The 15,270-nt window shown below is 33.2% G+C and overlaps 2 protein-coding genes across 2 annotated transcripts; both read left to right on the top strand.

Annotated features, from left to right (window-relative positions):
* Window positions 1–143: 143 nt before the first annotated feature.
* On the top strand, window positions 144–1,958 carry LOC139493032 (uncharacterized). Its single transcript, XM_071281172.1, has one exon. It carries the CDS (start codon window positions 144–146, stop codon window positions 1,956–1,958), a length of 1,815 nt encoding a protein of 604 aa, XP_071137273.1.
* Window positions 1,959–8,701: 6,743 nt separating this feature from the next.
* LOC139491975 (uncharacterized) lies at window positions 8,702–12,659 on the top strand. The gene is made up of 6 exons (XM_071279961.1): window positions 8,702–8,838; window positions 9,250–9,340; window positions 10,427–10,496; window positions 10,624–10,685; window positions 11,521–11,611; window positions 12,309–12,659. The coding sequence occupies exons 2-6, from the start codon at window positions 9,257–9,259 to the stop codon at window positions 12,623–12,625; spliced, it is 624 nt and encodes a 207-aa protein (XP_071136062.1). The 5' UTR covers window positions 8,702–8,838; window positions 9,250–9,256; the 3' UTR covers window positions 12,626–12,659.
* Window positions 12,660–15,270: the final 2,611 nt, after the last annotated feature.

Genomic DNA, 15,270 nt, shown 5'->3' with positions numbered 1-15,270 from the left:
GTTTACTTTTTGAAGTGTTATATGAAATTGTTTCGGAAGTAGTTCCCAATGAAAGTAAAATAGATAAAATTCAAATAACTTTCAGATTGCAATTTGTATACAAAGTTATCTTGCAATCTCTTTAACACTTATGTTGCAGGGTCATGGCCAGTAATTGGAGTCTTTGTGGTGTTTGTGATAATCGTCATATAAGCAACCCGTCAGAAGTCTGGTGTTCCGAATGCGAGGAAGGACTATGCGGAGATTGTAAAGAACACCACGGTGTTTCTAAGGGAACAAAACACCATGAAACAGTTTCCATTGTCGATTACAAGAAACTACCGACTGAAATCCTTCAAATCGCACAGATGTGTGACAAGCATAACAGTAAATACGAGTTTTTCTGTAAAAAGCACGACTGTGTATGTTGTAAATGTTGTTTGAAATATCATAAAAGTTACAAAGGTGTAACCGACATCAACAAAGTAACAAAAAACGTCAAAACTTCAAATGCATTCCACGAAATCGATCAATCTTTACTTGAAGCTGTTGTGAATATCAAACGGATAAGTTCTAACAGGGAAGAGAATTTAACATCGCTGGCAAACCAGAAAAGAGAAATCGAAGAAGAAATACAACAAACCAGAACCAAGATAAATAATCACCTTGACAAACTTCAGAATGATTTGATGAAAGAATTAATGGCGACAGAACAAAACGAAAGCAGCAAAATACGAAAGTTGTTAACTACTTTAAAACAGAAGGAAGAAAAGGTCGCAAAATATCAGACAAACTTAGCGAATATAAATAAGTTTGCATCGGAGCTGCACACATTTTTGTCAATTAAGCATATTCAAAACGATATGGCAATCGAAGACAAATTTATCCAATCGCTGTTCAAAAGTGATACCACGGATCAAGTCAATATTTCATGCACAATTAACAAGTCTTTACAACAAATTACAGCCAGCATTCAGAAGTTTGGGGAAATTAATGTTTCTTCCGAACTTTGTAAGATGTCCATTCAGATACAGAAACACAAACAAGCCCAGCTAAAGGTAGCTCTTCCAACCAGAAATATCGATAACCAGGAAATCACAGACAGGGTACAGAAGGTTGAAGATATGAATGTCAGTTCTACTCGCTGTGATTTAGCCATTAAGAAACAAAACGACAGACAACCCCAGATTATGGTAACTCTCCCAACAAGAAATATCAATAAACTGACTTTGAAGATACAAAAATGTTTCAACACAGGGTTGTCAGAGATCCGAGGTTGTTCACTGCTTCCAGATAGAAGGATGGTATTCTCTTGTTATCAACAAAAGGAAATAAAAGTATTCAAATCAGGCGGAACATCGGATTTTGAAATTAAGACAATAGATCGTACTTTTGATGTGGCATTTATTGATAACGATTCGATTGCTTCAACATCTGCCGAATCAGATAAGATTAATATAATAGACATAAGGAACCGCAAACTGAAGAAACCAATACAAGTAAACTCTGGTAATTATGGAATAGTATACAAAGATGGAAATTTGATTTGTTGTTCGAGGAAGAATGGACTAAATATGATTAGTCTTAAAGATGAATCTATGTTCAATATTCATAATATTGAACTACCTCCTAACGCATACGTTACAACATTTGCTGACAAACTGATCTATACAAAAGGCAACAATAACAGCGTAATATGTTGTGATTACCATGGTTATATACTGTGGACATTCCGTGATACAAGCGTTCTGATTTATCCACGCGGTATCTCTGTAGATAATGGCGGTAATGTGTTTGTAGTGGGATATGCTACTCACAATGTGGTCGTAATCTCTGCCGATGGACAACGCTGCAGGCAACTTTTATCGCGAAGAACTGCTGGACTGATTGATCCGACAGTTCTGCACTATGACCAACGGACCAACACATTGTTAGTGGCTACTTCTAAAGGTGACGCTTTTTTGTATCATGTTACATAATCACGTCCTACTCACCGAATAGAACATTGCGTTCATTTAGATTTTGGAATATGTATCAAATTAATTATTTTGTTTCATCTGATCTTGTATTTTTTTCATCCTCGAACAAATTTCAACGGGGTTTGCCTAACCTTGATTAACCCTTCAGGTGTACGTTCACATGACCAATATTGAGCCAAAACGTAAATAAAAATCTCATTTCAAGGAAACGTTTATTTTGTTGAAAAAATTAGTAGTTTAGTTTCATGTTGTGACCTTGAACTTTGACTTATTGTCTCCAAAATTGATAGGTAACATCCTTTTCCCATTATTTCCCACCTATACGATAATAAAAGGGAAACAAAGTGACCAAATGAATACTATTTTTTCAATAAGTTTTAGTACAGCGAACTAAACTTTGACTTATTGGCAGCTAGAACCACTAGAAACACTTTCAACTCTCTATATATATTCCATTTCTTTGTAAGTTTCATTTTGAACGTTAACGTTCTCGTTAGTTTACATCCAGATATACTTTTCAGAATAAAGTTTATTCTTGTTTACCTTTACTATTGCCCGAATAATGAGTTGTAATATTCCGCTGATCTACGATTACTAAAGTAACGCCTGAATGCATAGACAATGAAAAATCTTCAATCAACCATTCGGAATTAGCTCGGGATACACCTTTCTCGATTAAATTGAGTTGATTGCTGATTGGTCACCTCTTCTACTAGGCACCAATCAAAATCCAGGTTTCGTGAAGAGTTTCAATCGTGTTAGGAATTCAGGCCCTCGCAAGTAGGAGTGATCGATTACGGGGAGGGACTGAACTATTTGGGTTACTTATACTATGGAATGTTCATTCATTCATTCATCTAAAGATATATACGGGCATATTGCGTCTCCGCTAATTTTTCAAAGTTCCAATACTACGTTTCCTGAAACTGAAAGTATACGTTCCAGAATTTGTATATATAACTTTTCCGGAAATTTACCTAGTAGTAAATTATAACTATTTGAATAAATGTTAGATACATTAATTTTTTTTTATACTTTTATACCAAAAAATTCTGATCTTATAGATATTACCATTTGAATCTGATTATTAGGATTTTTTTTTGGAAAATGGCTGACACATTGATTTGGTTTGGCTTACTTGCCAAACAATACGATTGGAGAATGCTTTGTAAAATTACTATCAGATGCTCCATCTGACGAAAAATTAATGAAGTTTGCAGATTACATAAATATTTGAATTCTATAAGGATATACAATGGTGCCGAGTCCTTTCATACCCACTTAAACGAGCAGTTTTACGCTTACTTTTTTGTCTGTGTCGATGTGCTATTAAAACTGTAAACAGAAGCAGATGAACTTCCTTTATTGGACAAATCACTTGTACAGTGTGAATGTATATACTATTATGGACTTTGTACGACATGTTTGCTACAAATTGTATTATGACTTTGCTTTCCTTCAAAAGGTATTCCTTAATTATTTTTTCGGAAAAGTAATAATTTTTTTTTTTTTTCATTACTGACTATTTCTCCCGGAAAAGTAAAGTATTTATTTCCGGATACGTCGACTTTTTCCCACGGAAAAGTCATCTTTTTTTCCTGGAAAAGTAATGCCAATTTTGGGAAATGTAAAACGCCGAAATATACATCACATATACTTTTTCATGAAACCGTTTTATGTGATCGCTAATCAGTTTCATTACGTTCACACATATTTAGAATGAATTGTATATTTAAATAACTAATTATTTCAAGTATAAAGGGAAGTTTACAATTAAGATTTCTGATTTATCTTTCAAAATAATATCAATTGAAACTAAATAATTCACAAAATCTGGGACAAAATATATTTAAGAAAGTATACTATTCCAAGAGAGAATAAATCTTGTATAAACGTCACGCACGCTGTTCCTACAACCCCTATGATTTAAAACAGAATCTTCGAAATTTCCTCCGCAAAACAAAATAAATGGTAACAAACACTAACCACTATAAAAACTAATTCAGTATTATGTTTTCCTTTATGTTCTTATAGCTCTTGGTCATATTCTTAGTAATATCTAGTATATTTGAGGATTAAAACAACAAAACTATGTGAAAAAAACGGATGTCAAACGTTACATTTTTGAACAAGTGTTTTATCTCTTATGTATAGTGATCCTATTTCTTATTCTCTGATCTTCCCGAAACTTGACAGAAGCAACGAAGGAGGTCAGTTCTTGGTTAAATTAAAGCCGTTCTTTTGTCGAATTTTGTTTGACTCGGTGGCTGCATATTAAGCTGGAATAAGAAAAATGTCCAATGACGTTTTTCGTTGACTTAACGTCTGAAAGGTAGTTTTATAAGTAGACATAGCTAAAAATGTCTTTAAGATGTGAGATAATTATAACATCTACCGAAAGAACAAACATTTGCCTCTTTGTTCGTGAGTTCAAAAATTGTAGATTTTATAAAACCATCTCTACACATTCGTTTTTCAAGCTGTAGCCATTTTGTCCAAGTTGATATTTCATTTGACAAATTGTCCAAGCAATTAATGCGGGTTTTTTACCTGATATTTCAATAAGTAATTAATAATTTACCAAAACAAAAGTTAAATACACGAAAAGAACATGAAGTATAGATTCTTTTTTTTTATTAACTGCATATTTGGGTCTTACAGGAATAAAATGCTACGAAACATTACAAAACGGTAGCCATTTTGTCCAAACGTCGAAAAACGTCGAAAAATCCAAACAAACGTTTTTTTTTCGACGTTGCATGTGCAAAATTTGTTCCATTGTATATTCCTGATACTTAAAACGAATCGCGTGGTGAAATAAAAAAAAAAGCTGGTTGTCGAAAAAAAAAACCACGGTGCATGTTGTGCATGAAACGGTGGTAACTTAAAGACTTATCGGAAACAGCGACAAAAACAGTTTCATTGAATTAATGCAACCCGTATTATACGGACAATTTAGGAGAAGATTAGTACATTTTAAAAGCAAGCAACATCAAATGACTGGGAAAATAATTTTCAAGATCGGGTTATAATAATTTTATTTAATGGTTGTATTTCGACAAGTTATGTGTCAAGCAAATTTTTAAAACAATTCAATTCAAATTAATCAAGGGTAAATATGATTTATTTACTTGCAGAGTGTCGGATATATTTGTATTAGGGTTGAATCAAGATATAAAAAAATTACAATGACAGATGATATGCACCATGTAATTTTAGCAGCCTGCGATAAAAGTTTTGTTATAATTCATTTATTGAAAACCGTATTCTTTTGTCCCATTTTTCCTTCCTTCAAGTTCATTACTTACGACAATACAACATTTCAAGGTGAATTAAGGGCAAACATTATTTAATTGATTTCCACAACTTGAGGTAAATAAATTCATGGTAAATAGACATCACAAAATTAATAGAGACAGATTTAGAATCAACCAACTACATAAAAAAGCAAATGAAACTTGCAAATTGAATAAATGAACATCAAAAGTTTCAGAAAACTCTCTTTGACGTCGTGGTGTTGTAACGTCGTGTTGTAGGAACATCGTGCGCAACGTGCCAACAACAGTCAACGAGTTTTGTACTCTATCTACATATTGACATATTAATTTATTCTGCAATTAGGTGTTCCACTATACGGATACAGCCCTACAGATATCGCTAAGCTGTATCTGTATACTAGACAAGATATCGCTTTAAAGCTCCGCCCACTGCCGGACTGAGTATTGTATGAACCTGCGTGACCTCAGATTGTGTATTGCAGTCGCATTCCTGCGAATTAACGATTACTTTTATACGTTCTGTTTGTTTTCAAACATTTCTTTAGAGCAATAAGAATCACACCAATTTTCTGATAACATACACACATGAACAGCAGTCATAGATGACAACTATCGACTTCAAAACTTGAATGTGTATGATTGTGTATTCTAATATGACGTCCTTATTACGCTTTGTAAACAAAACCGTGTTCTAATGAGCACAAAATATGTCTGACACATGCGCACGAACTTACTGTGTATATTAACCTTATTTCCATCGTTATCCCTTAAAATATATACATTTAAGCAGCTAGCATAAACTTTTATTATATATTTTTATAAAACAACATATATGTACCATGCTCGTAGTTTTTAAACTTATCAAATATGAAATGTAATGCACAGACTCCTCGGAGAGGAAACAGTAAAAGCTAAACATTTTTACGGTATTTCCGTACACTTCGACCTATAAAAATACTGTATTTGTCCTATTAGAATCGAAATAATTCCTTCGTGTCATGCTCTATGCTCATTTTAACATGGGTAGGCATTATATTTGACCACATTTTACACCTCGCTAACGCTCAGTGTAAAATATCGACAAATATAATGCCTACCCATGTTAAAATGAGCATAGAGCATGACATGAAGGAATTATTTCTTAATTCGAAATTCTTTTTTGCGAACCCAGCTTCAGCTGAATGTATGATTACTGTATCGTATTACTACACGGGCCACAGGGGATTTCAAATCGAAAATAAATGCAAAACATGTGTTTTTGTGTCTTTCAAAACACAAATAATATACAGAATTAATTGCAGGATACAGACAATAGCTGTTTAGGGTCTTTAAATACCAGCTGTATTTGTACTCAGCTCGAAACAGGTGTAATAGCACGCTAAAAGCTCGCATACACCTTGTTTTCTAGCCTCGTACAAATACAACTGATATTTAAAGACACTAAACAGTTATTGTCTATATATTCTTACATATTTCGTACAACTGATTTGTGAAAACGTGGAAATCTTCATATAAAATAAAGATAAATTAATGCAAATGCCGACTTACGGGAAGGTCGGGCTTGTAGGTATAATCACTTCGATGACCATGCGTTTATTGAATATCTGTTCTGTATCGTCAACATATACTGCATGCCTCATCGACTCTGAAGAAAGAACATTCTGGGTTTTGCAAGTATTATTGCAAAATATAGTGTACATAGACATAGAGGAGTGGCAAGTCAATGTTTCAGTATTCAGTATTTGGTGGCAATTCAGACATCCTTTGTTACCACACGACTTGCACCAACCTGCAGTTAAAAAGCGTTTATAAGAAGAGACATCAACTATCACATAAATGTCTTACTTCTGGTCTCCTAAAAGCTAAGACAGGAGGTTTTAGAAAAATCTTGGATAACTTTGGGTGTTTGGCGATACTCTGGCAATTGGCACAGATCAAACATGAATTAAAGGTTAGTTAAGGCAGGATTGTTTATGCTAAGACAAACGAAGCTATTTTGCTTCGCCGCGTCTGTTTCTAAGTTTTGTAATATTTCAAATAGACCTTCAGGGCATTACTTATAGTATACTATATTATAAACTTAAAGTTTCATAAAATCTGGCAAGAATTGTAACCGTGAGAGCGCTACCGAGGCCATTTTCCATAAATTCAATATTTCCATGGGGTATTACTCTTTTAAAAAGTGTGAGATCGCTAACAAGGCCGGACGGACGGACGATGAATGATGGACGTCTGTTATTTTTTTGTCCCGGCAAAAATGTGCAATGGGGTTAAAAATACTCTTCTTTCAAAGTTCCATACACTTTTTTCATGCTTGACATCTTTTAAAATTCTTTACAGTTTGCTGTTTGGTATGAGTCAAGGCTCCGTGTTGAAGCAGAACTTTGATCTATAATCATAACTTTAATACATTGTGACTTGGATGGAGAGTTTTCTCATTGGCACTCATACCACACCTTCTCATTTTTATTTAAAAACTTAAACTCGAGACTGTTACTAAATGTAATTATAAACTGCAAAATATAAGTCCGTTCGGTAAAATGCGGAAAACTGAAGAAAAAAAATGTTTCAAAAAGTTATTTTAGATATCGTCTCTTGATCATACTTGTAACAGCTTTTATCATAGGGTGTGTTTGGATATACGCCTGAGGCGGCCTATGGGTAAACATAGGCCGCCTCAGGCGTATATCCAAACACCCCCATAGTTTCATTGAAGTCCCAGATTGTTTGACAACGAGGATTAAAAAAAAGAGTGTTCAATGGGAGATAATCCAATTTAACACTTTTCTAAAATCGCCGATAAATATATGAGTGATGTCGAAAGTCTGTGCGTCTCTAGTAAACCTTTTCAATAATCGCCAACCTCTACAGTTCACGACGACAAAAACAGTTGAAATGTCTTAAAAGTTGTAAAAATCGTACAAAATATTATATGATTTTACTACACTGACTGCATGTTTTGTCACGTGTAGTAAAAAAAGAATAGCCAAGTTGAATTAACGCAGATACGAGCATCATGTCTTAAGGAGAGATAAACGCACAGTTAAAAAAGATTCAACAAAAAGATATCCGGCTTAATCATTTTATCAACATATATAGATGCTTGATTTCTTGATTTATAAAATATCTATTACTTTTGCAACGCGTATTTAAAAAATAAGTCTGGATTAATCATAAATGAAGTTCCGTAAGGACGGGGCAGGTGGGACAAGAAATGGAATTTCAAATTTTATAATGTAAAAAAATAATGTATTCATCTATCGTTTAGTTAAGCTATATAATTAAAAGCACGTTCGCATCTGTTCTACAGCAAAACAAATTAATGTATAACTTTTTTTAATATTATATTTTCATTAATATAATATTCAAAGTTCCGTCTTTACGTTTACACACATAACTGCTGTTGTAATGTCACAAACAACCAGTGTTAGCATAATACCGTTTTCAAACATGTGACTTCCGACGTCAACTACGTCACAATATACCGCTGTTGACAAGGAGATATCTTCCCGACGTTATCCATCTTCAAGACAGTCACTAGATCCCAGCTTGAACATTTTGCATATAAAATCATACAGACATCTCGATTACAGATTTGGTAAGTACGTATTTTTTTTTAAATTAAACAATAACTTACAAAATATAAAAGAATTGATGAAAAAAGATTTATTAAAAGCGCAAAGCATACTAAGGTTTGAACGTTTAATCAGAAAATTTGGATGCTTTACAGCATTTCAGTGAATTTTATAAAATGTTTTCTCTGAAGAAGAAAAAAGAATAATTATTGATAAAAATACATTCATCAAAGAGCAAAGCATATTAAGGTTTGAACGTTTAATCAGAAAATTTCGATGTCTTATAGCATTTCAGTGAATTTTATAAAAAGTATATCTGAAAAAAAAACCCACCATAATTTTTTTTTTAACTTATTTGCTGTGTAATGAATATTTCTATTTCTTCATTATTATTTTTTATATACACAACAAATAATTTTACATTGGATTTTTTTTCAGGAAAGATATGGATAGATCTGGCTCTATAGATGTTTCTATTATTCTGTCTGCTGCTTGCAGCGACAAAACCCAACATGGAATTAACATTGAGGCAAGTTGATTGCAATCTGCAAAATACGGATACTTTGAATAAGACTCGCACAAATAAATTCAAATGTATCGAAAGAAAACCGACAAAGTAATGCAAAATAGAAATGAAAATTGAAACGGATAATTTCTCACTAATTTAAGAGACAACAACCCGACCTGAGAAGAAACCCGCCTACGACCATTAATGGGTCTGCATGCAATTCAGCGAAAAAATCTCGGACCCAGAGGCAGTCTTCTTGTAACTTTTGTAACCTCTCTCGCTTGTTTTGTACATATTGTAAATATTTATTGTTGTATTTGTTATCTCTGTACCGATGTAATGCATTGGCTTTATGAGAATAAAGATATATATAGTTGAAACTAGCCCATAAAAGTCCATTACATTTCTTATAGAATTTAATAAAATAAGAATTAAGAATGCACATAAAATCTGTACCATCGTCGCTAAAATTGCGATTTGTGGTCTTCAAAATTAAAAGAGAGTCGAAAGAAATATTTTGTATCGATATGAAATTAAAGATGACATCCCCGTATATTAGGGAGTCTAAAGATACCACAGAATAAATTCAAACTCATATGTCGAAAATAGAATGACAACACCATGTTAAAAACAAATTAAAAAAACAATAGACAAACAACAGTGCAAAAAACACAACATAGAAACCTAAAGACTGACCAACTCGTAAAAACAGATCTCTGATTTTGTTATGCACATGTGAGCTGCGACGAGATTTTTTGTGCACATATGTGCTGCGACGAGATTTTTTGTGCACATATGTGCTGCGACGAGATTTTTTGTGCACATATTTGCTGCGACGAGATTTTTTATGCACATATGTGCTGCGACGAGATTTTGTTATGCACATATGTGCTGCGACGAGATTTTGTTATTCACATATGAGCTGCGACGAGATTTTGTTGTGCACATATGAGCTGCGACAAGATTTTGTTGTACACATATGAGCTGGCATTGTAACACAAATAACGAAACAGATTCTAATATGTGAAGCTACAAATTATATCCGATAAACAAATGCTTGTGTCCCGCATATTATTACATAATGTATCTTCTTTCATTCTTTTCCAGCAAAAGGATAGTTTCAGATGTACACAAAAGAAGAACCCTGGTCAAGAAATATTAATTACTGCATTAAACAGATCGTGTAGAATAAAAAAAAGAAGTTTGAGACATAAATCAGCCACTTCAATTGAGAGAGTTTATCGTTTTTCTTTTAATGTGATATTTATACTTTTTATGTATTTCAAAACATTTTCTAATTTCAGATAGACCATCAAACAAAAAGAAATCGTCTTGGACAAGGCGAGCACTCAACAAAATTATGAAGGTAATTAAGAAAGGACGGATGGTGTTACATGCCACAAGTCTAATTTGTACTTAAAATAAACAGTTAGTGAACACGACAGAAAAAGGTGCATTCCGGGGCCTTTTATATCTGGCTATGCGGTATGGGCTTTTCTCATTGTTGAAGGCCGTATGGTGACCTATAGTTGTAAATGTCTGTGTAATTTTGGTCTCTTGTGGCCGGTTGTCTCATTGGCAATCATACCACATCTTTTTCTTTTTTTTATATATAAACAAAATAAAAAGAAAATAATGAGGTGATCAGATATAAAGAATATAGACAATAATGGACAATATGTATAAACTTAAGAATAAGGCTAAAAGAAAAAGAATACAAAAAATACAGAACTGAAGGACCACTATCCAAATCCTCGTATACTAGTATAACTAACAATAATAATAGGATTTTTAACATAAATACATCAATATTTATTTAGTCAATACAACAACAAAAAAACTTATAGGTCCTGGTACCAAGCAATGACATATATAGAGCCTGTCTACGAATACTTGATCTGGCTGGTGCCTCATGTTGAGCAGGATTCCGGAACACATGAGAGCATCCGCTTGATTTTGTTGGGGTTGATGTTGCTCAAATTTTAGGTACCTGGGTTGTGTTTTGTGTACTTTGTTTGTCTTTTTGTCTTTTTATGTCCGGTTGTTTAAAGGCAGAAGACGATCAACATGGTTATACTGTGTGTACTTTATTTGTGCTTGTATATACGCAACTTAAGCATAAATTGGAAACAAGAACCAAGTCAGAATTATTTGTTATGTCGTATACGAGAAGAATTAATTTTTTTCTCTCTCTCTCCTAGATTAAAGGATCAATGATCAGACAAGTAAAACATAGACAGACACGTGATACAGAGTTTTGTTTTGAAGACGAAGAGGAATATTATCAGCAAGGTAACTACACTTATAATGTTTAGGAAGATTTATGTGTTTTTTTGTTGTTTTTAGGGGGAGGGTGGGGGAGAGGAATTGGAACTTTTTATGTTCTATTTAAACACAAATCTGACACAGTCAGGAGAATAAGGTGAACCTTATGGCAGTAATTATATTTTTTTTAAGAGCAATATGTTATCGTTAATGACCAAGCAAGTCGGTATATATCATTTAATCTGCACGGCTTGGGTGACGTAATTTACCCGAACGACTTATATAAGGTGTTCGGATTAACGGGTCATCAAGACCGTGCAGATTAAATGATATATACCGATTTTATTGGCAAATAGCTGTTAAACACATGACAATGATCAATTTACGTGAACAATTTAGAAATATGTGGATAATATTTCACAATCCACGGCTCTTATGAATGTAAGAACAAATAGATTTTACCTACATGTATTTAATGTGTAAAGTAAATATAATATTTCTAGAATCTTCAAAAGACATATTTTCTGCAAGAGTTATAAAAATAAACAATAAGGTCAAATTTTAATGTTTAGGCATCAAATAGCGAAGAAACATTCATTTTTAATGGAAACGACTCCGTTTTTTTTTTCATTTTTAGATTATTCATAATAGAAATTATATATATATCATACGGGTATTCAGGTCAATACTTTGTGTATTCAATTTTAATTGTATTCTTTTTCAGAATTAACGACGACAAACATGACTATTGATTACGAATGGCTGGATTTGGGTAACGATTTTGAGTTCTATCCCAGTGAAGAATTCTGGGGTATAACTGGTGTAGAAAGGTTACCGGAAACTGCCTCAGATAATGGAGGATTGTGGGAAGTAGCAGACAGAGATACTTCAAGTGAAACACCAGCAGAGGAAAACAAGTTTTGCAAAATAGCAAAAACAGACTCTCAGTCTCTTTCAGACACACAAAAAAGAAAAACAAAAAAGCTTGGTAGCAAATTGTTGAGAAATTTGTTATGCTGCTCTTGCAAAACAACCAGATGAATCATCATGTAATTAAATTATTTTGATTTTGTTTTTTTTATTAATAAAAATATTTTATTCTGACGTAATTTGTTGATAATTTATTATGTTGTTTACGTGCGATATTTAACTAGTCATATGATTTGAAAGGATGATTGCAATGACACATATATTGACCGTATTTGACAAACTGACTATGCAGTATGGGCTTTGCTCATTGTTGAAGGTTGTACTGTGACCTAAAGTTTTTATTTTCTGTGTCATTTGGTCTCTTGTGGAGAGTTGTCTCATTGGTAATCATACAACATCGTCTTTTTTATGCTCTTCGTCATGTTTTAGAGCTTAGAAATTACAAATGCCATTCATAACTATTAGAAACTGTAGACGATAGACATAATAATCTGACTACAACATATAAAACACAATGTTGAAGAAATTATCTATTGGTATATCATGTTTATGTAGTATGATTAAAAACATCGCAAATATTGAGATACGGTGGTGGAACAGCAACCTAACAAGGCTCTGAAATAAGGAAAAAAAACATCTAGAGGTCTATAAATTATCTCCAACAAAAGACAAGATTACAAAACACGTGTTAGAAAATACGAACAACGTTTGGTTTGCTTGAAAATAAGATCTCGGAAGATGATGTTAGCAATATTAGAATGAAAAATGTCGTCTGATACACCTCTCCACCATGCAGAAACCAAATGAAGAACAAGTTAATAGGTATGGTCGACGTGAGGCTTTAAACAATGAGAGAAACGATACCGCAAGACACATTACAAATACAATGCCTAGTCTTGTAAATTCACGATACAAATCGATACTATATATTGCGTGATGTGGTTATACCAGTACTTTCAGTTGATTGTGTTACTTGCAGTTTCAGCGTCAATGGAATCTCTGAAAAAATATTTTCTGCAGTAGTCCGTTGGATGAGACATTATCAGATCTTTCATACCCCGGATTAAGAAAATTCCTGTTTCTTTGAATTTAGTATAAGAGTAAGCATCTTTTGGTCAAATACATTATTGATCGTAGATTTTACCGAAACTTTCATGTACGAAATATTCAAATATCATTGATTTATGACCTTCCAAATGCGCCGACTTTGGAGCTTATAACAAACTTTTATGCAGATATTTTATAAACTATACAGCTTTAGAGATAGACCAATTCAAGAATGATATTGTGACCTTTTTGATAAAGTATATGATAACGTTATAATTCAAGGCCATATTTTGGCATAAGTGAACCTTAGGTATTTTGACTGGCACTGGAAAGTATACATAAAAGGTCATATGGTTTTTACGTCAATCGACCAACAACCATGCAAAATACACCGAGCAGTCGTCAATTCACGTTTGTAACAATTCTCTATACAAACGTAAAAGTCGTTCCGAATCTATCAAAAAAATGTTAATCATGATTCGTTCCCAATTACAATATTTGATAATACCTTAGTACGCAAAATGACTTCTGATAATGTCAGAGTCTGTTTTGTTTCAAAAGGTCATGGATATGTTTTAACAAATGGAAATATTTGAAAATAGTTCAAGGGTATTCCGATAAGCTCGATTTTATGTAAGAAACTGTTATATCGGTTTCCATTGCTGGAGCAGATAAATTACTTTAAGATAAATATAGTTCTATACTTTTTGGTAACACAATAATTAATCATATGCAGATTACGATTTTCCTGTTGCATACTATTTGCAGAGGGATTTATCAATGACTTTTCCTTCTAAATGTGACACAAATCTAACCTTAAATAGCTCTGACCTTGTGAATGCAAAGTAAAGGAAGAATCTAGAAAATGGTTCACCTAAATAACGATCCTTTTAGCTTTAATGTATTTAGTCTGTCTTCATTTAAAATAAAGAAACTCTATATATTAGGATTAAAATAACTGTTCATTTTAATAGATCTAGGAAGATGTGGTGTAAGTGCCAATGAGACAACTCTCCATCCAAATAATAATTTAAAAAAAAGTAAACCATTATAGGTCAATGTACGGCCTTCAACACGGAGCCTTGGCTCACACCGAACAACAAGCTCTAAAGGGCCCCACAATTACTAGTGTAAACCCATTCAAACGGGAAAACCAACGGTCTAATCTATATAAAATAAAAAAAACGAGAAACAACATGGTTAGGCCATATCTCCGTTGATGTACACTTGATTAACTTTTATCAAATGGGAAAACAGGACAAATATGCTCTGAGGGCAAGTTTTTGCCATTAAATCTAATATTAAGTTCCGAAATAAATTATTTGATTTGTACGGAAACAATTCTATAGCTTGGCAGTACATTAATTGTTTGATTTATATTGTTTTAACTTTTCTTAATTTGTACAGCATGATGCAAGATTTAGTTACAGCAGATTTCATTGAGTGTGTATTCAAAGGTAATATCGTTGGTTAGCTTGCTTGTTAGCTGAACCGTGAAGTCATTGTTAGGTCAGGTAAACTACCCTTCTTTAAGAGTAGACTAGTCCGGCAGATAACCAATCGATCTGTTTGTTGGACTAGGCTACTTCGAAAGAAGGGTAGTATACCTGACCTGATAATGAATTCACGGTTCAGCTAACAAGCAAGCTAACCAAAGATACTACCTTTGGCTACATCCTCAATGAAATCTGCTGTAACCGAAATCGAAT

Source organism: Mytilus edulis, chromosome 10 (assembly GCF_963676685.1).
Source record: "Mytilus edulis chromosome 10, xbMytEdul2.2, whole genome shotgun sequence".
NCBI classification, from domain to species: domain Eukaryota; kingdom Metazoa; phylum Mollusca; class Bivalvia; order Mytilida; family Mytilidae; genus Mytilus; species Mytilus edulis.
Note: the sequence above shows the minus strand (reverse complement) of the source record. Positions and strands in the feature narration are given on the sequence as shown.